This window comes from Dermacentor variabilis, chromosome 5 (assembly GCF_050947875.1).
Source record: "Dermacentor variabilis isolate Ectoservices chromosome 5, ASM5094787v1, whole genome shotgun sequence".
In the NCBI taxonomy this organism is placed as follows: Eukaryota; Metazoa; Arthropoda; class Arachnida; order Ixodida; family Ixodidae; genus Dermacentor; species Dermacentor variabilis.
In genome coordinates this window covers 36,626,032-36,650,053 of record NC_134572.1, presented here as the reverse complement: position 1 = coordinate 36,650,053, position 24,022 = coordinate 36,626,032, and the positions used below count along the sequence as shown (strand labels likewise).

Genomic DNA, 24,022 nt, shown 5'->3' with positions numbered 1-24,022 from the left:
AGTTTAGAACATGTGCGTTGCAGGCGTCTTCTGAATGAGACTCAGAGCACCGCGGGCACACGACGTTGTTCACACAGACACCCTTCACGTGGCCAATCTTGTAACACTTGAAACACTGGAGGGGCTTCGGTACGAATGGTCGTACTGGATGGCGGACATGTCCTACTTTGACGTGGGAAGGAAGGCTGTCTCCTTCAAACAAAATCTTCACACAGCGTGTGTTTCCCAATCTGGAAATCCTTGTAATGATATTGCCTTCTGTCGTTGGCTTTATCAGCGTTGGGAAGTCGTCATTAGAAATGGCAACGTCGACGTCGTAAATGACGCCCGCAGTACCATCGCCGCCTGTGGGGATAATTGATCGCACCTTTACATTGTCGATATCAGTTATATTACGTAGGTGTTGTAGGGCGCTGCGATGTAAAACATCAACTGCCAGGACATTCTTCCGCGAGTTTATTCGCACGTCTTTAATCTCATTTGGTGCGATTCTCTCAAGTAAGCAAGAGAGGACCTGCCTGTTGAGGAGCCGCAAATTGGTCGCCGGATCCACGGGCATGAAGAGCACAGTGTGCGGCCAGCGCAGCGGTGCACTCTTCACGGTAGAAGCACTGGGCGATGAAGATGCCTGCAGTAGTCTTCTTTTCGCTGATCTACTCATCACGACCTGGAAGTCATCGTCCGATGAGTCGTAGCTGTCCGAACATATCTCAGTGGCCTCGCTGTCTGTGTCGCCTGACGCACTTCCACGTTTCCTGGACGCTACCCGACCTGACGGCTGCACATCAGGAAAGTCCTCGGAGATTTCTTCATCCATTGCCGCAGGGAGGGAGCGGCAGCTCCCAGAAATGCAGGAAAACAAAGCGAAAAAGCGGAGACAAACGTAGAAGCGTTCTATCAAAGAATCAAAGTTCCTGCAGTCTACGGGGCTTCACGATAGACTTTAAGAACACCGCCCCCTACCGCTCTATAGTGTACGCGCTTTGTTAGTGCTCGTCTCGCTTTCTATCTCCCCCTTCCACTCTCTTTCTCTTTTTATCCCCCTTATTCCGCCCGTGCAGGGTAGCCAACCGGAACCATCTCTGGTTAACCTCCCTGCCTTTATCTGCATTCTCTCTCTCTCGCCGTCGTCGTCGTCGCCGGGGGCATAAAGTTTCTTACATAAATTTATACAGCGCCGGAGGCAAGTCCGGCGCTGCGATCTTTCAGCCACCATGAGAATAATGGGTAATATATGGATTTGTCTGATCTGTGTGCTTGCGAATATATATAGACCATTTCGATGTTTGCAAAAATAGGCCCTGGACGGCTTCCAGCTTTGTTCAATGACTTAGTCCGCTTAATCTAACGAGCAAGAAAAGCATTGACGAATACATCGATTAGCAGGCGGGCGTTAAAATCTAAGCCCGCAGATTTTCAACACTTTTCTTCTGTACATAACGACAATTTTACAAGTCAAGATTGCCGTAAGTTATATGAGAAATTTTGTGTATTAATGCGTATGCCGTAATGCGTATGTCTTTTATCGCAAAACTTAAAAATAGACTTTTCGCACAGTGGAGGAACGTAAAAACAGGCTTTGTTTTCCGGCGCAACATACTGGTAAGGCCCGGCACCTTGGGGCCGCTCTCTCGCTGCTGTGATCGCGCGAATGAAGCCGTCTCTCTCTCTCTCTCTCTATATATATATATATATATATATATATATACACACGTGGTGTCCCGAACGATTAAGCACAGCCATCCCAGCGTCAACAAACCGAATATACCAAGGCGAGAGTGACGCGGTCCGGCAGACGTGCCGTGGCTGTAGGTTGTCTGGCAATTATACATCGACATGCTGGACATCTTTCATCTAGCTGCACAGCCACTTCAGTATTATGAAGATTCTAGGGTCCGGGTGCCGCACCCTCGGCCCCGACTTCTACGAGGAGTTGCGGGCGGCCGTCCTTGCTCACTATGACACCTCGAGCGCTCAGTCATTGCATCGAACTGATTGCATACATGCATCCATGTCTCGGCAGCCGGTGGCGTTTATTATCTGTGGCATGCTTTTATACAGTCGGGTCGTGCACAGCGTCGCCAGCTTTCTACACGTTACACGCTTTTTTTTTAAGCAGAAAACATTGTTATTGACAATTTGACAAATAATGAACCAATTGGAAAGTCAATTGGTTCGGTGAAACCATTCATTGTAGTTCAGCCGGCAGGGTGGTCGTCTCTCCATTCTCGACCTGCGCACCATGGGGCTCGGGCTGGTAGAGCGGGCGCGGGCAGCCTACTCGTCTGGAGACTGTGGCGGCGCCCGTAGAGTTGCTGGCACCACTTCCTCCCTTGAGCACGCTGGGCTGTTGGATTCGGGAGGCGAGCCCCAAGCAGTTTCACTTCTTTCCAATGGCGTGCCCACCGACGTCGCACTACATTCTGAAGGCGATCCCACAGACGTTGCACTGCTTTCCGATGGCGAACCCACCGAGCACGTGTCTTGTTCGTCAAAAGGTTCTGCTGTTCACCTAAGGTCTCGACGGTTTCTTCGAAGCAATCTTCCCTCTTCTGTGAGAACCAAGTACCGCCGCATGAGTTTCTCAGCATTCGCACGCACTGGCGCGCCGTGCATATCGAAGGCCACGCGCAGGCTTCGAGGCGGCGGCGCTAGATGGCGAATGTTTTTAGGGAAGCGCGTAATAGGATTGCCGCTGGAGTACACGCCTCGTACATAACAGAGTTTGACGATGGCAATACGTTGCGTCACTGCATTAATTCAATGCTAACGCATAACCGTCTACAGCCAACGCGAGGTGGGTTCAGCTGCGTTTTCTTCAACTTTCCTGGCATCCACAGGCAAATAACAATTGTCATAGTGAAACAGGCAATCGCCCTGCTCGCCGCATGCGCGGTGGCTTTACCAGGTAGGCGCCTTTGCCACTGGCCTCTCTTTCGCTTCCTCCCAGCTGCTTAGAATAACGCTGCAACATTCTTTTTGCATAAATGTATTCACTCCGTCGCCTGAACCAGCAGACCTCTGCTCTACAGCAGGTGGCGCTTGTTTTCGATCCCTGCTGCCACCACAGTCCTAGTGGCAGTCTAGGTGCTTGATCTTTACATATCACAGGGTAATATTCATCATCATCTGTCAGAAATAAGTTCTTGGTTGCAAGAAGTTTTTTGAGTTCATAACCTGCAGCTGTCACTTTAAGGCTAGGTTGGATTATATCTAAACCTTTTTCAACACAAACGCTGTAAGTTGTTTTATAGCACTGGCGGTTTTGCAAGACAACGGGCTCTCTTCGAGAGGCAATGATTGGGAGAAGTTTGTAAACTTTTCACTTTTGCATATCTACAATCCCCTTTGTCTGCTAGCTGCTTACTTAACATCTTTCATATCGAGCACACCGTCTCCTATGGATATGTCCCAGCCTATTCGCACTGCGAAAAATCTGCCTTGCAGAGTGCTCTCTCTTTCTCTCCTCGCTCTCTTTTTATCCGTAAATCCCCTTCCTCCAGTGCCGGTCACCCAACCGGACGTGCGTCTGGTTAACCTCACTGCGTTTCCTGTGCTTCTCTCTCTCTCGGCCTTGCAGGGCTGAAGAGCTCAGTGGGTATGTTAAGCGACGGGTTCTTTTTAAGAGGGACCCATGCCCACCGTAAACCCCTGTATTTTTAAGAGGGGCCCATGCCCACCGTAAACCCCTACGTGACAGCTTGCTGCTAAACCTTTTGAAGAGCGGATCACATAACCTAATCTAGGCAGCTGGCCGGAAGCACTACAGTGGTTTACTTTAATTATTGGTAGTCTCTAATTAACGACTTTTCTCTCTCTTCCATACATATATATAATTTTTGTATTGGTAATTTTTCATTTTACATACATTTTTGTGGGCTTAAGAGGGATAGGACAAATACATAGGTCGACCCTTCTCTGGTTTCATGCGTATATGTAAATGCCAATTCACCGCAGCCCTTTAAGGGCCAAAATGTGAATAAAGACGTGTGAGCAACAACAACCTACGACATTATACACGGCCCTGGGATGCTGGGTGTGAGCACTGATACACACGAATACAGCGAATCACTTGCCACGCTTGCGAGACTGAACTACCCGTTGTATGTATGCAAAGTATATCAGACCTACTTCTACGCATCGCAAGCTGCTTTGCATTGCACGCGTGCTGCTACCTACCCTCACTAAACAAACTATCTTCGCAAGGAACTTTCGAGCACAGCAGGATGGTTCCTCGCAATCGCTCGTTTCTTCGTTGGCGCAGGCGGGCGAGATTAGCTTCTCCCGAACAGAATTTCGAGAGAAGGCGCGCTCTCGCATCTTCGTCTCCAAGAAAGCGGGCCTCCACTGCCGCAGTTTTCCATCTCCGGGCGCACTGGTCAGCTGCTGAAGGCGTTGTCTTTAGCTAATTAAGCGGGCGCCATTCGAACTAGGCGCCCGCTTGCCTAATGCTGCGGCATTTCGCTCCTTTCTCTCTCTTTTGACCTCCTTATCCTACGCCCCGTGCTCGGTGGGTTACGCGCGGCGTCACGCTGCCGTCCGTTCGCCCATTCGCTCCTAATGAATCGAGAGCGGAACCCGCAGCCGGCGCGTGGCCGGGGCTTCGCTCAATTTAGCAGGAAAAGGGTGTGCGCACCCACGGCGCTGGCGCGCCTGGCGAGCTGCCGCGCGCGGTGCAGTCGCGGAGGGACGTCACCGTCGGCCCGTCCGTTGGGGCGAACGTCGGCCGTTGCGCGCGCGCGCCGATACACAGTACTTCCGGCACCGGCTGCATATCGGCAACGCGTGTAAGTTCCGCGGTGACAGTTTTCGCAAGCTTGTCGCAAACGCCGGCTATTAACTTCTGGCTATCCTTTCACAGAAGCCCGGACGTAGACAACGGGGGCTGTAGCATGGCGGTGTTAACGCGAACGACGCGATGTCACAACAACAATGCACAAACATTTGGCTTTGCTCCCGTTCTCCCTATTCCTCCTACTCGTGAATCTCCACCTAAATAGGGTGTGACGGCCTAGTCGTTGAGCGCGTATTGTACCACTTTTTTTTTTCCCGCCAACTCCTCTATAGGTAGAGAAAACGCTGCAACTATACCCTGCGTGGAACGTCCCAGAAGGAACAAAAAATACGATGAGAAGAATGCTTCGTGATCCATCGGAATCTTGGCACTGCTTTCTTATCAAAAAGCGTAAAGTAATAAATATTTTCGAAAGAGAGCGAAACGAAAAGGGAGAGGCATATGCTTTTTTTGGATTGTCATATCGTCAACGTGCTTATTTTGACATGAAGGCGGCACGGCTTCGCACTTCTGCGTGCCGTTTTCTCTTTCCTTCTTTCTTTCTTTCTTTCTTTCTTTCTTTCTTTCTTTCTTTCTTTCTTTCTTTCTTTCTTTCTTTCTTTCTTTCTTTCTTTTTAAATGTGTAAGCATATAAACCCGTCCGTCCGTCTGCCACGTAAGACGATCGTTTTCAAGATAGGGCCCGCAGCAGCGAGAGAACTGACATTCTTGCTGCCTCTCGTTTCAACGCGAACTGAGCAGCGAGAACACAGCGCACACGAAGCTATCAGCACTCCGGGCACTGGGTCGCCATCGCAGATGGCTTTCAAGATAGGAGCCACGCGACCACGCTATACGCAGCCATCGAAGCACGATTGATCACGGTTGACAATGGTTCAACGCGGATGGATAAGGCGCTGAAGAACGATAACGGATTATAATGATTGGAATGTCATGAGCGCACCTGGCGCCGGCTCCTGCAGTAGTTTGCTTGCGTCATCAATTCACCTTGCGCGGCCGTCCGCTGCAGTTGATGCTGCCGCAGCGATATCGTTATACGGATCGGATCAAGTTTCTTAACATTGATAATCACACCGGGATGCGTGGAGATCATCAAATGGCACAATGCTTACGCATAATTAGACAACTACGGGATGAATTGCTGCGTGAACTTTTCGTAATATCGCTTTTCTTTTCAGCAACGAAAAATTCACTATACCTAATTCTGAATCGCTGTCATTCGCATAAAATTAAATAAAAAGTAGAACTGTTTCAAGAATGACTTTCCGTCACACCACTGACACCAGGGATGATTACTGCAAGGTCTGTGATAAAGAAGAGCTATCTGAAATTAAATTCGTACTCTATGAGGAGTGCTTTCGCGAAAACGAGGCATGACATCATTTCTCAAAACAACGCGGAGTGGTGGAATCGTCTCTCAAAATTACCTAAGTGCATGTCGCAACAGGTTTATCTTACACGCTGCGTGGTGCTCAAGAGACCGGGCGCCGAATTCAGTGCCCACTTGCAACCGTGATAAACCAACAGTCCAAAAAACTCCAAAAAGTCATTTTCAATTCCCTAAGCTTTTCGACCATAATAAATGTCTTTGCAGCTTTCCCGCATTCATAACTGTATGTTCGCTGTCGCAGTTAAGCGTTTCTCATTTTTATGAGCCGCAACGACGTGGGAAAGGCTAGTGAGCCTTTCAAGTAGTTCTCAGAGTTATAAGGCTTGAAATTTTTTGTTGAAAACAGATACTTATTAGAAGTGGTAATTCCTCTATGAAAATGCCTTGTCTCCGTTTCGATTCGCTAAGCTTCTCGACCATAATAAATATCTTTGCCGCTTTGCTCGCTTTGATAACTGTATGTTCGCTGTCGCAGCTAAGAGTTGCATCGCAATGCAATGGCGGCTAAGTTATCGTGGCAGATGAGAGAAGTTTTTAGTGCAGATAATGCATACCCCCGCGCATTGCGCGAAGTGCGAAGGGAATTAAGCAAGATGGCTTCTCCTTAAAAGCCTTCTTATCGTGAAGAAAACAGATACGAAAAGCGTTTAAAATTCTATAGAACCTACCTCATGATGGCTGTCGACAGTAATGCATTTAACATTGAATCAATATAGCCATACAACGTATCGCCACCTTCGTTGCGAGTTATGTATCAGGAGTGTAAAAAAGTTCGACTCCTCTTTCTCGCTTTCCCAAGAACACTCGGCGCCATCTGGTGCCACCGCCGCGAAGCCTGCGCGTGGTCTCCTAAATGCAAGGCGCGAACGCTGAGAAAAGCATCACGTGGCAACCAGGCTTTTGTCGCGCGCTTCTCTCTGGACACGTTGCGTCATCTATTGGCGCTGACGAGAAGTTCGCGCGTGGTCTCCGAGTTGAGAAGCAAAGCGCGCCGGTTCCTGCAAATGCTGGGAATTGTTCCCTCGCTTGCCGCACACTCGGCGGCACATACTCAGAGACCCAAGTTGGCGAGCGGTTAATTGAAAAGCGGCGCATACCCAGTGCTTTTCTATCGCAGCCTGCTAAAGCGCCGTGTTGCTGTCCTTAAGGAACCCTTGTGACGTAGGTTCAATTCCAATCAGCCTAGAATAAATTTCATAAATTTTTGTCGTCATTGTAGAGCGGCACATTCCGCAGTGGCACATTCCTATAGTTACCCAAGTTAGCGTCAAAGACCTTCACTGAAGAGCGGCACAGAGCTCTACTGGCACACACCCAGTAAGCCAACTTGGCATCAAAGAGGTTGATTGGAGCGTAGCGCAGACCGGCTGACCCATACGCAGCTCTCCAAGTCGGCGTCAAAGAGTTTCTTCGAATAGTGGCACCTGCAGGGTGCCGCGTGTACAGTGATAGATGGCGTGAAGAAGGTTCATTGAAGAGCGACACATATGTACACATTGCCACACACTCAGTGACCCAAGTTGGCCCGACGGTTGGTTTCGATGCCTGTTCCTTTGGCACAACAGTCCGATGCACTATCCATTCGACCACGGACTGCTCTGTGATCCAGGTAGGAGGGAGAACTGTTAGATACAAACATACATCGATCATTAGGCGGATACTTGGCCCCAGAAAGTACACGAAGTAGCCTAAGATACCAACGCATTAAAAAAAAAAAGAAAGCTTGATGGAGATGCAGACGCTGCTGACACCTTTGAAACCATTTTAACTTCCCACAAAAACCATCCTTTTTACAACAATGTGTAAAAACTACAGTAATAACAACATTTTAAATAAAATATTACTGCGACAAAATGAAATGCAACTTTCGGCTTTTTATACGCGAAGACACGTCCTCGAGCCCCGTTTGCTGCAGCTTTGTGGCACCGCAGTTTCCTTCACGAGGGTCACTCGTCCGCTGTGAAAACACGACATGCCTTGAGAGAGACGTCTGTGCCACTGGCAGAGGGTGCCTCGGGGTGATACGCGCGAGCCGGGGCGACGTTTGGCAGATGACCCGAGCTAGTCTAATTAGTCGATTTGCAGCCCGGCTCTGCCCGGCATCCACTGCGTCTACATTCCTGAAGGCGCCACCTTGGAAAGGGTTAAGCTGCAGCCCCTCTTTCACGCCTATTTCCGGAACTTCAGCTCGGGGGCATACACGAAGGGCGTGCTCTAGTCTTTCAGTCTCTGTTGTTAAGAACACAATCTGACAAAAAAAAGTTCGCTATGTAAATATAAAGTTTGATCACCGCAATAGATGTTTGCGTACCGGCTGCTAATGTACCGCGATAGATGATTGTTTGTTTGTATGCTTGTTTCCTTGCATATTGACTTTGTTCATTGTGTGGGCTTGCCGGTTCGCCTTCATTATTGCCATTTTTAGTGCGTTCGCTTCCTTTTTTTGTTCGCGCTTAGGTTCCCCGTAAGCCCTAAGTAAAAGCCGAGAAGCACATACTCTTAGGCGCCCCTTTTCCTCGCTAGTAAGGAGTTTGTCATTTCGTTCCTGACTTGCTTAGTCACAGGGCGTACTATAGATGATTGCAAGCGGGAAATATATGATTGTCCAGCATAACTCCAAATGCAAGCAAAATTGGCCCACGACTGGCCGCTCGAGGCGTTATGCGTGCATTGGCGGGCTTCTTTCACGCTCGGAAAAACGCTTATGTAGCACGCATCGAGCAACAGAGAGCTATATGGGGAGTTTTTCACATTGCTCTACAATTTCCTACTTGACACTTTTCATCTAATTATAATATTTGAGAAGTTGATTAATTAAGTAAGAATAATCATCCGATTAGGGGGAATGAAAAAAAAAATAATCTGAGTATCTCTAAGCGACGGCAAACAGCATTACATTGGTTCTGTCTAGCTACGTGGCATTTGCACAATTCGAACGTTTGGCTCAAGTTACGTGCAACACCCTGTGTACACACTATAGCGCCTCGGCTGAGCTGATGTGTGCATGCAGTGGAGCGGTCATTGTGGGGCATGCTCATTCTGGACAATTGGCCAAGAACTGGCACAAAGTCAGTCGCACAATATCAGAGGCAAAAATCAAATAAGATAAAGTAAATCAAATAACGCGTTAAATATAATTCACCACTCCATAAACAGATGCGTGTGCATTAGAGATGGCTGTGAGTCGACATTATACAGTGTGTGCCAGCTAACTTTATCAAGAGTTTAAAGATATGCAACTGCCACCTATATAGCTATAGACAGAACCAAGGTAACGTTGTTTGCCGTCGCTTGGAGATATTCAAGCTATTCTTTTTCATTCCGCCTAATTAGATAACTAGTTTTAATTAAGCAACGTCTCAAATATTATAATTTTATTAAAAGTGTCAGTGAGAAAATTGTAGACCAACATGAAGAACTCCCTATACAGTTTTCTGTTTCTCAATACGTGCTACATAAAATTGTTTTTCCGAGCCTGAAAGAAGTTTTTGTTTTTCAGATCACATGAACGGTTGTTCGTCGAGTGGGCATAGCGAGCTCATTAGTGGTGCGTTGATACTAAACTCATTTCTAAAAAAAAATAACGTTTGCAAAATATAATCTAATCTGGCTTACGCTACGATTTCTATAGTCACACGGCTAGCATTCTTAGACCCCAGACTCCTTTAGACTACAAACGTTCAAAGAAAACAGGCTCGGCGGTATACAGAAAACAATATTCCATTCGGGAAAAAAACCTGATTTACAAGAATGCGCGTTACGTTCTACACAGGCCACGTCGTCCTTGAAATTGCTTTTTAGTTGGGCAAAATAGCGGCACTGCAGGTATCTCTCCTGAAAAAAAAAAAACGCTGTTACGGCTTGTCTAGACTGCCATCGGCTTGTTCTGGCGAACAGTGGCGCCTCTGCTTGGGCCGCGACAGCTTGCTTCGACATCCTATGACGTCATGCGAATAATCGCTTATGAGACGCTATGCTTACATTTCTTTGCCTTCGGTCTTACGAAATAACTTCAACTGGCTCTACCTGCTATAAGAATACCTGGTATGCTAAGCAATATATAAGGAAAAGAAGTACTGCGCGAGAAGGAGGCGAAAAATAACTCGAGCAGGAGTAGGGGGGGGGGGGGGGGGGATATCGTGAGTCATCCATGCAGTGAAGCGATGCTGATAGAGCGGGCAAAGTGGAAACCGTCGTTTCTGAGACATCAAATTACTTTTCTACTCGTGCACGTGTGTATTCGGCGACAGCTCGACTAAAACCTCAGGAAAAAATACATATTCTGATATTTCTTCTGAGAAGCAAGATAAGTTAAACGCACTCATTTCATATGCGCAGATGTAAACAAAACTAATCAACTTAATTCCGGCATGTACTAGCACACAATCAGGGCAGAGAAGCTTTTACACGCCTTTCGACGGAATCGTACCAGCAGTATGAGGTTATTCGCCAGTTTGTAGTTGTTTGATGTATTATCACTGTTTATTAAAGTGTAACAAATGACGCGCGATAAACATTCTAAACGTATTCGGGTCTCATATTGGGCGGTGCCGTGTAGCAAACTGACACTGGGTAATATAGCTGCGAGCTGTTTTCAACAACGCTGTCTCTCCTTATATATATATATATATATATATATATATATATATATATATATATATATATATATAACGAGAGAGACATAGAAACACAGATGGAAAGACAGAAATATATCCACGATTTTATAGCTATCATGATTATCCGTGCCTTATGACCGCGGTGCCATAACGCAGATGCTGTTGAGAGAACCGCACTACGCCGTCTCTCGGCAATCTCCGGCTAATCACCAAGAGCAAGGTTCTGCAGGAGGCCTGATTCCCATGTTCCGCGAATTTGGGCACAGAAAGGACCTAAAGTGGGCGCACGAATGCTTGTAAATTCAAACAAGGTTACGCGGCTAGGGCTCGGCACTTTAAGCAGTAGCCGTCAGAAGAGCGTGCTCCATGTGCTTAGCATGACTTCTTTCTTTCTTTCTTTCTTCCTTCCTTTCTTTCTTTCTTTCCTTCCTTCTTTCAATTTTTCTTTTCCTGTGTTTTCTTTAATTTTTTTACATCCAAGCACCGGCCTCAGCGAGTTTCAAGGAGACAACGAAACTTATCCACGCGCAATTCAACCAGTGTGGCGAGCGTAGGCACTGTCAACACTAACGCGCAATCTTAAATGTTAAATGGTTTTGCCAAGCAATGTTCAAGTGAGCGGAGAAGGAGGATGTTCGCCTGGGGCCAGCACCATAGTCCTTTTCTCACATCAATTCTTGCATCAACGCGCGCGTCCACCGGTCACCAATAAAAGCGTCGCAGGGTTCGGGTCATATGCGTTGTTTCTAAACGCCCGCCGTGAACATGTGTGTGTGGCGGAGCATCTGTTAGGCTAGTAACCCTTGAACAGCATCTGATTATGCGCCACGAGTTTTCGCTGCGGGAGACGTACCTGCTAGGAGCGATAAGTAAGCCTAGGTGGGCTCGATTAGGGGGGCACGCGAGTAACGGCAGCCCTAAACACTAGACATCTGGCGCCGCCCCATTCCTGTATACTTTCTTTTTTATCTACTAGGCTTTATTATTTGCTCGTAATAAAGGTAGTCGCTTCGCCTGTATAGGGACGATCGTTTTCAGTTCAGCGCAGCTGTAAACTGCCCAAGAAAGCGCCTAAAAGCAACGACAACGACGGACGACGTCGTATCAGAAGCACTAACGACCATGTTTGATCGCACATACGCGCCGGCTCCCACGCATCTCGAAAAGATCCCTCGTGTGCTCGGCCCCCTTCCTTCAATGCTTTACGCCAACACCTCGCTCCCCTCGCCATCCCCTACTTCCCACCGCGATGCAGCCGGCGATCTAGGTGCAAAAACGCTGACGCCCGCTATTTCCTCGTAAACAGTGCTCACATATGCAGCCGGACGTGTCTGCAGCGCGAGCTGGCTGGAGGTCCGCGCTGCCTAATGGTCAAGCGATATGAGGCCCTTCCCGGGCGCTTCGCGTGCGCGTAGCGTGGAGCTGCTTTTCGCCATAGCGATTAAGGGAGAAAAAAAAAACACGGAGGGCCACGAAGGACACGGTGCTTATGCACGTACGCGTGTGAATCGCAATCGACTGGCAAGCCCACCACTCAGGTACGGGAGCCTGCCGCGCCATAGGCTGCACACTGACGCGTGCGGAAACGCTGACGCGGGTGAGACAGCCGACGCCGTGCGCGGCACGAGATATGCCGGTCTACCTGCTTATACAGCCGGAAAGGTCGTTGCACCTGCCCGCAGTGAACTGCGATCGTAAAGGTTGCCCGTGGGAACGTCTGTGCGCTGGAGGGTCGCTTCGATTAAATGTTGGTGGAATAGACGCGCCCGGGGTTCGCACGCTGTTACCTACCGTCAACGACAACTTGGAGCTCAGCTGCGATCCTGCTACTCCTCGCTGAATTCCAAGAGCAGTCCACTGCGACAGCTTTAAAGTTAAACGTTGTTGTTCTCCGTGTTTGATTACCCAGACAGCCACAGTCGAAGGGTTGCAAACCATCTGTTGGGACTCACACAATTTAGCGAAGTACTCAATATTCTTCGCTTATTGATTAGTTATGCCTGCTGCTCCTTTTAAATAATGACTTGTTGAGATGCTACGTTATCTATCGGCGAATTTCCCCTTCAAGCTTCAACTATTGACTTTTAAATCATAGCTCACGCTTTTGCGCTAATAAATAATTGTGCAAATTAAATTCACATTTTGGATCTTGACAAGCGAGGCTTTGGTGAAGTAGTCAAAGAAATGCCACGCAACTGATTATATTCTGCACAGTGTATCGCATTATAGCGATTACCTGCCTGCCAGTGAAGGCGGTAAGATGCGGAGAATTCCACCGCGTGAATTACGTGACAGCGCATCATACTGTCCCCAGGATTGGCACCTTTTTGCCGTGACACTCTATCAGCGCGCAAACTACAGCGGGCCGGTCCTGGAGATAGTGCAACAGATGAGCGCAACTACAAACCCTAGAAAAGTAGACATAGAAAGTTTTGTTTCATTAAAGGAATTGTTCTCTTGATGTTGGTTGTAATGAGGATATTCGTTTCATATAGGTATCATTTGTTATATCATTGAGTAACTTCATAGAAAACAAGGCCAGCACTCAGTACACCTCTAAGGGTAGTAAAAATGGTAGCGCTGTCTTGTGTGGGAGCTAATTAGCAAGACACTAGCAACGCCCAGCAGCCATGTTCAGGAAAGTCCGGGAGCGTTCACTAAGAAAGCTTCACTTAATAAAATCAAGTGTTTGAGGTGTTTGCGTTTATTAGTTAGAATTATGGAAGACGGATTATTCGTAATACTGCGTAACGCTCGAAATAATGGTTATTTGTAGCATCTATGAATTTTTTTCCCACTCCACTCTGCTGCCCACTTCGCACAAACAACCAAGGCGCATTTTCCTTGGCCGAAGCAAACACGTACACAATGTGTCCCAGCAATCATGCGCAACGTTTTGAAATAAAGCAATGCCTTCTATGCGGATGAAACCAACAGCGTGTTGCTAACCGCAGCATGAAGTGTCCAACATTTTTGTATACTTCATAACTGAATAGCTTGTATTAAATAGCCAACTTTTTAAATTAATACAAACACCGCAAATTTGTTAAGGCAATGTTTAGACAACCTTTGAAACATAAATTTTAATCCTTAGCAACGCGCTATATCTCACGTAACTCCTTTTCGCACGTTAAAAAAGAAAAGGCGCACAAGAAATGCGAAATGCGAAGGTTGTGGGTTCGGTTCCCATCTGCGGCAAGTCGTTTTTTCATCCACTTTAATTTCCATTAATTTATCGTTTCTTTATTTCATTTATTAATCACAAGTAATTTCCCCTGTGTTGTCCTTGGTGTCCGTGTTTGTTGGCTTCTCGTGATATGACTAATAAAAATCGGGCCCCTCGGTTAACCCCCTTTCTTCTCGTTTATATATATATATATATATATATATATATATATATATATATATATATATATATATATATATATATATATATATATATACGCACACACACATATATACCTCTGCAGGAAAGGGGTGGTTTTAACTTTGAATGCAAATGCATGCGTTTGTGCGCGACCACTTCGATGCCTCGGACAATATCACTGCCTACAATTTCGATATGAACTGCGACACCGTGTCCCTGGACTGTGAAAAGCCGACGCTGAAGCCTAACGCCTTCACAGGGATTTTTGAAGGCCTTCCATCGTATCTCACGAAACCCGAACCTGGCTCCTGCTCATCGACCGTTCGACCCTCATGCAAACGACCACGTGAGTCGTCGGGTACGATTGAAACGCGCCGATTTTTTTTCTTTGAAAATTGTCTTGAGTAGGAAAAAAACTGCGGCATTGGTGCTGCGTCTACTTGTGTTCGCTTAAGAGTTGATTTATCATGTGTTATGAAATGGTTATATTTTACGCTTTCTTGCGTACAGAAACAATCGATTATGCATTCTGTATTTATTTCCATTCGCTTTCTGGCGCTTCGGGCGCCCATTGCATATCTCCCGTTTTGATGTTCTTTCTTTATGCTTTTTGTATCGGTGCATTGCTTTTAACAAACTTCTTGCTTTGTGAATCGTGGAGCATTCGTGACCGGACGCACCTTTTTGTTGTCTGTATGTGAATTATTTCACATAGTAAACAAATGCTCATGCTTCTATAATGTTTTCACCAACGCGTTTTATTTCTTTTTCTGATTCAATTCTAAAACTATATATATTTTATTTTTCGACCACCGTAAAACTACCAGGACTGGTGATTAGATTATTTTAACCTCTTGCAAATAGTTGCGCATTAAGAACCAAGATACGTCATCTCGTCGTTTCTGCGTCGTAACCACGAGCAACGTGAATGAGTGCTGGGTTTACTGACGCTTCTCAACGAGTGCTGGCTGAGAGAATTGCCTAATTACACATGCAGTTTCAACTGTTATGGTCCTAACACTTCACGTTCGCCCTAATCCTATACTAAACGCCTCACCGAATACATTTAGTTGTGAGGTTTTTCTTAGATTTATCCCACCTAAATCTTGTTCAGAAATGGCATCGCTTTGCCGAGAAATCTGAAGCGCACGGAGCAGCCTAGTTTCCTTTTCTTTGTAATTAAACCAAGTCATTATTATGGAAGCAGCCTTTGTTATAATTATTTCATTGTTTTGACCTCATGATAAGTTACTGCTCACGGTTTAACAGACAGTGAACAGCTGTGCTCTGCGAACTACCTAGCGCAACCGAGAGTTCACGCTTACATAAAGGTGAGTGGGGGTGAAACATCGCAGATGTTTGCCTCTGTATACAAGTGGCACCACTGGCGTTTTGTTACGAATGCGTGGTGTTCAATTTCAGGCACATGTTAAAAAACGGAACCTATCGAAGCGTTCAGGCGAACGGAGCTGAGAAGGAAACCTGGACCATGGCGGCCGCATTTCGATGGGGGCAAAATGCAAAAACACACGTTTATTTAGATTTGTGTGCGTGTTAAAGGACCCCAGGTGGTCAAAATTAATGCGGAGTCCCCCACCGTGTCCCATAATCATATCGTGGTTTCGGCACGTAAAATCCCAGAATTTCTTTCCCCTAAGGTACGGTGGCAAGCTGCATGTTATGAGCAGCTATATTTTTCCCCAGGCGCTCATTTCATGCCAAAAGACGCGCTCAGGCAGTTATTGATGCGTGCGGAATATTAAAATTAGTTACGTGAAAAAAGGAGTGGTTGCAGAAGCTTAGAATACCGAGGCTGCCCCACACAGAACTACGGCGGTAGCGGTGTTCGCAAGCCCTCTCATGCAGAGACGCCTCTAGCGGTGGACGCTGGCTTTATATGAAACTGCGGCGGCAGTTTCGCGACCAGAGAAAACCTAGTAGGACTCTACTGATAATGACATTGGGCTGCGTAGAGATGAGCAAGTTGCAGAATGCTTACGCATACTTAGACAACTACCAGAGGAGTTTCCGCGTAATTTTTTTTCTCTTCAATAACGTTATGTTCTTGCTTACTCTCTATTATCGGAAATGGAGAGTCATTGAAGAAATAGTTGATATGTGGAAGCTCATTTGCGGATGTTATTACTAAGGCCCCGTGGCCACATATTAATGAACAGACTGGTGCTGGTCAAATATATGGAGCTAGGCACCAGCGATCTCCGTCAAACAGTCCCAAGGAAACAGCCTGTGAAACCAACGCGCTGATTGGACTCCTGGGTCTACGATGTACAATTTTCAGTCGTCATGGCCACCCATGATAGCTGGCTTGTCCAAGGCTGGAGACGACCCAAACCCGCTCCAAAACAAACAATTTGCTTTATAATTTCTGTCGTTTGCTTCTGATATACGTCCACGAAACTAAGTGCATCTCTACGCAGAGCGACATGCGGCTACTCGCTTAGCATATTGACCATTATAGATTTTCAAAAAACCGTTTTATAAATTTTTTAAGCCACACAAAACTACCTTCCATTGAACGCCAAATTCCGGAATTACTAAGATTGGTATTATGGCAGACTGCGTAATTTTGTCGTCGTCATCGGCGCCATCGTCGTCGTCGTCGCGAATGTTCGTGGCGCATACACAAAGTGGATTGTTGGCCAATAGCCACGTGATTAAGAAAAACTTACAAGAAGGGAATTAAGAAATCGGAAATTGCCAATTACGGATAATAAAATAGTTTCCCGGAAAAGGCAGAAAGGAAAAATACCAACGCAAAACGCAGAATTAAAATAAATGGAGAACCAGTTTGTCAAGGTAATCTATTGGATTCAGTAAGATAATTTCGGACTGCCAAGCAAAGATTTCTGTTGCTAAGCACAAAAATAAAGGCTCCTTCCCGGCCAAACACGAACGCAACACATTCCAAACATGATGATAATGAGGATGATGATGATGAGGAGGAGGAGAAGGAGGAGGAGGATGATGATGATGACGCGCTTTCAAAACTTGGTATGTACCCATAAGGGGGATGGGTGAGCCAAATATTGGGTGGGTATACACTGGGTAGTAAGAAAACTGAACTTGAATATACTGCTTGTAACTTCGCATTAATACCACCACAAACAGGTATAAATTATGTTGTCTTTTGCATCATGGTGCTCTTCTGAATATTTGTGATAAACGTACCTTAACAACTTACTTATCTCAGCGGATGGAAACGCGCCCTCAGAGAAAGGATTAAGGACGAGGACGAAGAAGTGCTTTTCCCGTGGTTTTCTCCGTAACGCCACAAGTGAGGAGCAATCAAGCAAGCAATTCGAGACCAGTGTAACAGTTTCCTTAACCTGCCCAACTGCACGATTGCCGAATGATGAAGGAATGAGGCTCCAAAGGAGCCCGCCTATTACGTTTTCCAAGAAGAGACGGCGGAGGTTGCGATCTCGCTTTCAATCGTCCAGAGAAGCCGAAGACGAGCCGTGGCAGAAGTGGAGTACCGAGTCCGCTGACAGTATCGCGGACGCCGAGTTGACAGCCAACGAGATCGCGGTTATGAGCAACGAAATTGGGAAGATTTTGTCGGAAGCAGGATTGCCCACAAAGGTCGCTCAGCCCAACGATGTTGACGTCCAGTCGGCGCCGTCCCTGCTGCTCGCGACAGAACTGGCACCGAACAAGGAACAGAAACTTAAGCAGACGAAAGTGCGCGCACTGCAGACTTCGCAAAAATCTCCCAACTACGACGCGTTGCGCACGCCACAGCCTCCGCTCCGTGGAAGCCAGCAACGAACTGCGCTAGCGCTCTATGGGAAACCATCGGAGCGCTTACAGCCCGTCCAAGCAACAGTACTCAGGGACGACCTAGACCCAACCCTTGCTTACAGGCACTTCAGTAGCACCGAGGCATCCATGCAGCAAGAACCGGGGCCCTCAGGCGTCGCAGAAAACTTCGCAGCGAGGGTTGGAACATCTTCTACCGGAAGACAATTCGCCCCGACGAGCGAATTACGGGAATCGCCCACTTACCGCAATAACGTGCTACATCCTCCCGTCGCTACTGCCGTTCCTGTTGCGACTGTTGCTGGAAATCGTGGATGCCCCTGGTGCCCGAGTGAATTCATGCCAACGGCTCCCATTTTGCAGAATACTGGGCTAGTATGCGACGAATGCAAATTTACCTGCACGGGCTGCGGAAGGCGTTCCCCCGAGGTAAAGTTCACAACTTACTGCGTGAATTGCAGGAGACCTATTCGCCCTCTCAAAGAAACATGCCGGATCTGCCAAGACGAGTACGTTCACCGATTTCACGACCAAGATGACCCCTACTGCAACTGCCAGCGGGCAGACGCGCCGAAACCGCGGCTGAGCAGTGAAAGCTCGAAAAAGGACAATGGAAAGGTGTCGTTCGTTTACGCTACACGCGAGCGCACTGATTCTTCACGCCGTCCTCCACGAAAACAAAACACGGGAGACAGCCGCCCAAGCGCAAGGCAAGTCTGGACAGCAAGCAACACCACAATACCTGATGGCTGGGAAAGCGATTCCTCCGACGTAACAGGCTTGGATGAAAGACGCCCAAGAAGCACGACTCCCTCGGTTCGCGTGTCAGATACAGCTGAATGTGTGCCCCTGTATGTTACAGCTGACGCTCAAGCTACCTTTAATTGGCCGCCGTCACTTTCACAGAGCTCAGTCAACGGTGGGGAACAGCACGGGTGTCCTGCTTGCGGATTCCCAGAATATCAGAATGCTCGTGTCACTAGCGCTTCTTATGTCTGCCCTCCTAAACCAAACAACTGCTGCTGCTGCTTCGAAGTTCCATACAACACAGCTATTATGCCTCCTCGTCAAGTTCCACTGACAAACATCTGCAGAGACCACCCTCCCATTTTATATCAGCAGCCGTCCTTAATCCCATTTTGTGCTTCCACCATTCACCGTGAAGAGACTTGGACAGAAGGCAACACTGTACGAAGAATAGTTGTAGAACAGACTGAGCAGCCTGGGTGTCTGCAACCGAACATGAGGCAACTTTCATCCGCTACGGCACCGCTAGCCTCTGCACAGAGTTACACGTCGATGACGACGGAGCCATCTACTGTACTAGCAACGTCCACGCCTTCTGCAGGATCGTGGGGAAGGACACTGGACTTCAGTCCTCTCGTAATGTCACGTCAATATTCCTATGCAACATGTGTTCCTCAGAACAGCGCCCGAGACATAATGTGGTCCACGACAGCGCTCGGGGGTGCGTTCAGCTCTACCAGCACTGGTCTCCATGAGAAGTCGAAACCTGCCTCTCAGACAGCATCAAGAAAACCAAGCAGCAAGGAACTTGAAAGAAGACGCTCCAGTTCGTCTGCACCGTGCATGAGAAAGTCCAGCTTTAGAGAACCTGAAAAATCACTGACTTTTCCTACAGCCAATGATCTAAAAAAATTCAGTGTGGAAGAATCCGGACAGCGTTCTCCGTTTGTTTTCTCTGTAGGTCGAAGAAAATCTAGCATAAAAGCTAGTGCAAGGCGGCGTTCATCTATAGCGATCGCCGAATCACAAAATGTTGACCACCAAGAGGCCAATCGGCGTCCTTCCCTTTCTTCAAGCTCGAAGAAGCCAAGGCTCAACGGCGCAGAGAGACGTCTATCGCTGGAATCTGCCGCTACCAGCCGGAAAACTTCAAGACAATGTGCTTCTAATGATATGTCTAACGTAAGCAATAACACGATGTTAGCTTCAGGAGCGCGAATGGAACGCTGCCGTGCGTCAATGTGTGTAGGCACTGAAGCGCCTGTACTCGCCGACGTCGCAGTTCAAGCCACGGAGAAGCCTGTCACTAGAACTTCGAAGGAAAGCGACACACGTGTCATAACTTTTTCCTTAAGTAAAGCGTCCTCGATGCTTGCCTCCAAAGCTTTTCCTAAAAAGGAAATGGAATCAAAAATCAGCAAGGACACATTATCAATGCGTAGCTACCAGAGCGTCCCCATGAATGAAAAAACTTCACGTTCAAGTAAGGGCGAGCCGGTATCAAATCGAAAGAGAAGTGAACAGTCTGTTTATAACTATGACATGGCATCAGAGAACAGAGAAGAGAAAATCGCTAATATTAGGGACGATGGTGAGCGATCATTTTCCGATCGCAAAAGTGAGCACAAGGCAACATCAAAAGGAGGCGAGTATGGTACCCACAGGGCCCCTAACGAAAGCAGCGCTAACGAAAATGGCCCTGTCATAGTGGATGAGCGCGAAGGTGTCGAAGGATCCGAGCATTCAGCAGCCGCATCACTTCCCCAAGAGCCCGAACATATCGAAGGATCTGAGCATTCAGACGGAAAAGATTCTGCCCACGAGCAACAGGATGAATCAGGAGAAGATGAAGCGGCTAATCTCCCTCCCCCTGCTGGGCCTCTAATGCATTCAGGTAAAGACATTGAATACGACCATAAGATAGCTGAGCAACCCTTAGAAGAGCTTATGACCAGCACGAGGTCATTATATCCAGAAAGCCGCGTTGTAATAGCTCTGGCCATGTTATGTGTTCTTTGGGTGATAGCTATCATAGTGCTGACGACTACGGGCCACACTCACGTACTGTCATTCCCTAGTGATACGACGCACGACTACATTCCAATGACGACTGAATCAAGAGCTAGCACACGTTATCAACCCCCGACACAGAAAACGACGAAGCAAGCTATCAACGCCAGTCCAACCACAACAGGAAGTAGAGTGTACACATGTTCAACACCCTACTGCGAAAGCGAAGGTGCGTTTATCAAGTCGCTTCTCAGTAGTCAAAACCAACCTTGTGACAATTTTTACGACTACGTTTGTGACATTTGGAAAGCCAATGCACGCCCCAACGTAGGAATGGGATTTGGCGCGGCGGTTTCCAGGGATACATTTATCGAGGAAAAAATGGAGAGCGACGTTGCACAGTACTTTAAGGCTGACAGCCCAGACGTGCTGCTAGCGCTGCAGCTTTTCAATGCCTGCGTACGGAGCTCTAACCTACAAGGAACGGAAGTCAAAATGGCATTGAAAGACATATTTAAAGAATTTCTTACTGCAGCTTGGCCAATCACTCAGACGAACACTGCTTTCAGCATATCACATGTCTGGTCACTAGCGGGAACACTGTACCGGCAGTTTGGCATCGATGCATTTCTCGGCATTTCCATAGGAAGGCACCAAAGCAAGCAGCCTGTGGTTGTCTTAGAACCACCTAGAATGTTATTTTTAAAGAATTACGAAATCTACAGCATGATTGTTGCTATGTTCCAGGACGCGATACGAGAAGCCCTTGGGCTTACTTCGTCACAGAACAACGCTCAAGTCGCCAACGATGTGTATAGTGTTTTCCGTGACCTTTCTCAAAGACAACCAACAGAAGATGAATTCAACTTCAAAATAGCAAGACTGCGCGACATTCCTAAGGGCTTTCATACGTTCATGTCGGCAGTTTTCGAACGCAAGTTGAGCTCACAGGCGACAATAGTTGTACGCAGTCCTGAGTTTATGCTCAGCCAGCTTGATAATCATGTAAAATCCAACGACGTACCAAGCCTAATAAACTACTTGGGATTCCGATTAATCATTCGAATAGCCCCTTTTCTTCCCACAAGCGGCTTCGAAAACCTGAAGATGTTATTCAGCGTTGAAGCTACGGGACGTGTGCGGGCTTTGCCGCTCCACCAAGACATTATGTGCCTTCGGGCCGTGGAGGCGGCGCTTCCTGTCTGCGTCGTCAAGGCTCAAGTTAAAGTGCACTTGGCCACGGGAAACGACCTGAACAATCGCGTCTGGCTTTCTCAGATAGAGAACAGCTTTTTCCGAAACTCGGCGCGACTTTCCTGGGTTGATGACCTCACGTACATGATAATCCGCTTCAAACTGGCCAACACCAAGCTGGCTCGCTTCTTTCCGGGCTGGTCTTTGGGGGCCAACGAGTGCAACGGTAGCATCAGCGACTACGGGAGCGATGTAGTGCACGTCTACCGTGACCTATCGAAGCGCGCCATGGGGACCAAGCTGAGGCAGATTGACGCCCACTTAGCACCTCGAGAGCCGGGATCACCTTTCGACACACGCAGTCGATACAGCTGGGCCCAGCAGACAGTCTACGTGCCCCTGGGGATAATTAACAGTTCGGTGCCCAGCAACGCTACGCTTTTTGCCTTCCACCTCTCCAGGATAGCCGTACGTTTCTTTCACAGCTTGACACCGCTATTATGGCAAGAACAGACGTCACTGGGCACGTCGTACAATCTGCAGTACACGAGTCGCTCACAGGCTCTCTTTCACGAGCTATTAAACTGCTTGTCCAGTGACTTTGCCGCCGTCTTGCGCGAGACACGAGCCGAATTTGACTTGGACCCCGACGACGCTCGCTACGCGTTGCTCGCGCAGACGGCTGCCGTGGCTGTCGCATTCGTCACTTTCCGCGAACTTTTGCATGTTGAGCGCATTTGGAAGCTGAGCTTTCGGCTAAGCACGTTGCCAGACTTTTCCTCCGACCAGCTCTTCTTCGTATGGTACGCGCTCGACAACTGTGAAAACAGTGATCCCGCGTATCAAATCCGTCAGTACGAGACATGGAAGCGGTTGCCCCCTGATCTTGCCGTCAACTTCCCGCTCCGTCACCTGCCTCGTTCCTTTGGAGAAGCATTCGGCTGCCAACCCGGTAGCTTCATGAGACCATTGCGGCACTCGGGGACCTGCAATCTTTTCAATGGCACGCTAAATGATCATGTGGTACCTTGAAATGTATAAAGTATTAATTTTGAGACTGTGCAAGGTTTTGGTATTTGTACATCAGTTTCTTTTTCTTATGATGACGAGCGCTTTCTGCTAATTGATATTGAGCTGTTTGAATGGCATCACCTAAGCCCTCGAAGAAATACGTATAACAGTTTCGCAAATGCATTCTCAAATCAACGGCAGTACAAGCCATACTCCTCGGTTATTATTGCATAGTATCTATTAGGCTGGAAAATGAAGGCGTAACTTTGGTCACTTCTTTCTTTTGTATTTGCCTATGTGTAAGTCCGCTTTAACGGTAATTCATTATGATTTGCCGCGAAACATAATATTCAACTCTTTAAGTAGCGACGAGCGGCACATCTTTCTTTTTCATGGTTTTTTTTACAGGTGATAATTACTTGTACTGGTCCCACCGTCCTGACTTTTAAACCGTTCGAGGATTACCACCCCTCAGGAATCGTTAGATCTTTCTCCGCTGCTGTAGACATTGCGTTACGGGCCTGTGGTGCAAAAAATCATGAGCCATTCCACTCTGTGAACGCGGATGACCAACGAAACTGTGTACCACACGACGCAGTTATTTTTTTTTACCCATGGTATGGTATGATGAACTTTATTTAATGTCCTGAAGATCAACCTTTAGGTTGACGCAGGCGGCTCCCACGTCGGGACAGTAAGGTTTAACCTTACCGCCGTATCGTGGGCCTTCTGGACGGCCTGTACTTAATCGGAAAGAACTCCACTGTGTAGGACTCGCTGCCACCAGTCTCTCCCTTTGTCACAGTCTGTGAAAGTCACAGGACACTGCCAAAGCATGTGATCCAGAGTAATGATGCCATTACACTTCTCACAATTGATTTGTACCTCTCTTTCAGGATATAGCTTATTAATAAAGTTTGGACTTGGATAAGTTCTTGTCTGCAACAATCTTAGAGTCACTGCTTGAGCTCTATTGAGCTTAGCGTGTGGCACTGGGAATTCCCTTCTGTTCATGCAGTAATGCCTCGTGATTTCATTTGGTCCCTATTCTCCTCCTGTATATTATTAAGGTCCTGGTCGCGTAGTGCACGGATAGTAAGTCCTCGTGCAGT

The 24,022-nt window shown here is 47.4% G+C and overlaps 1 protein-coding gene across 1 annotated transcript; it reads left to right on the top strand.

Moving 5' to 3' along the window:
- Positions 1-21,812: 21,812 nt before the first annotated feature.
- Positions 21,813-22,931, top strand: LOC142583499 (neprilysin-1-like). Its single transcript, XM_075693986.1, has one exon. The coding sequence runs from the start codon at positions 21,813-21,815 to the stop codon at positions 22,929-22,931; it is 1,119 nt and encodes a 372-aa protein (XP_075550101.1).
- The last annotated feature ends 1,091 nt before the right edge of the window (positions 22,932-24,022 follow it).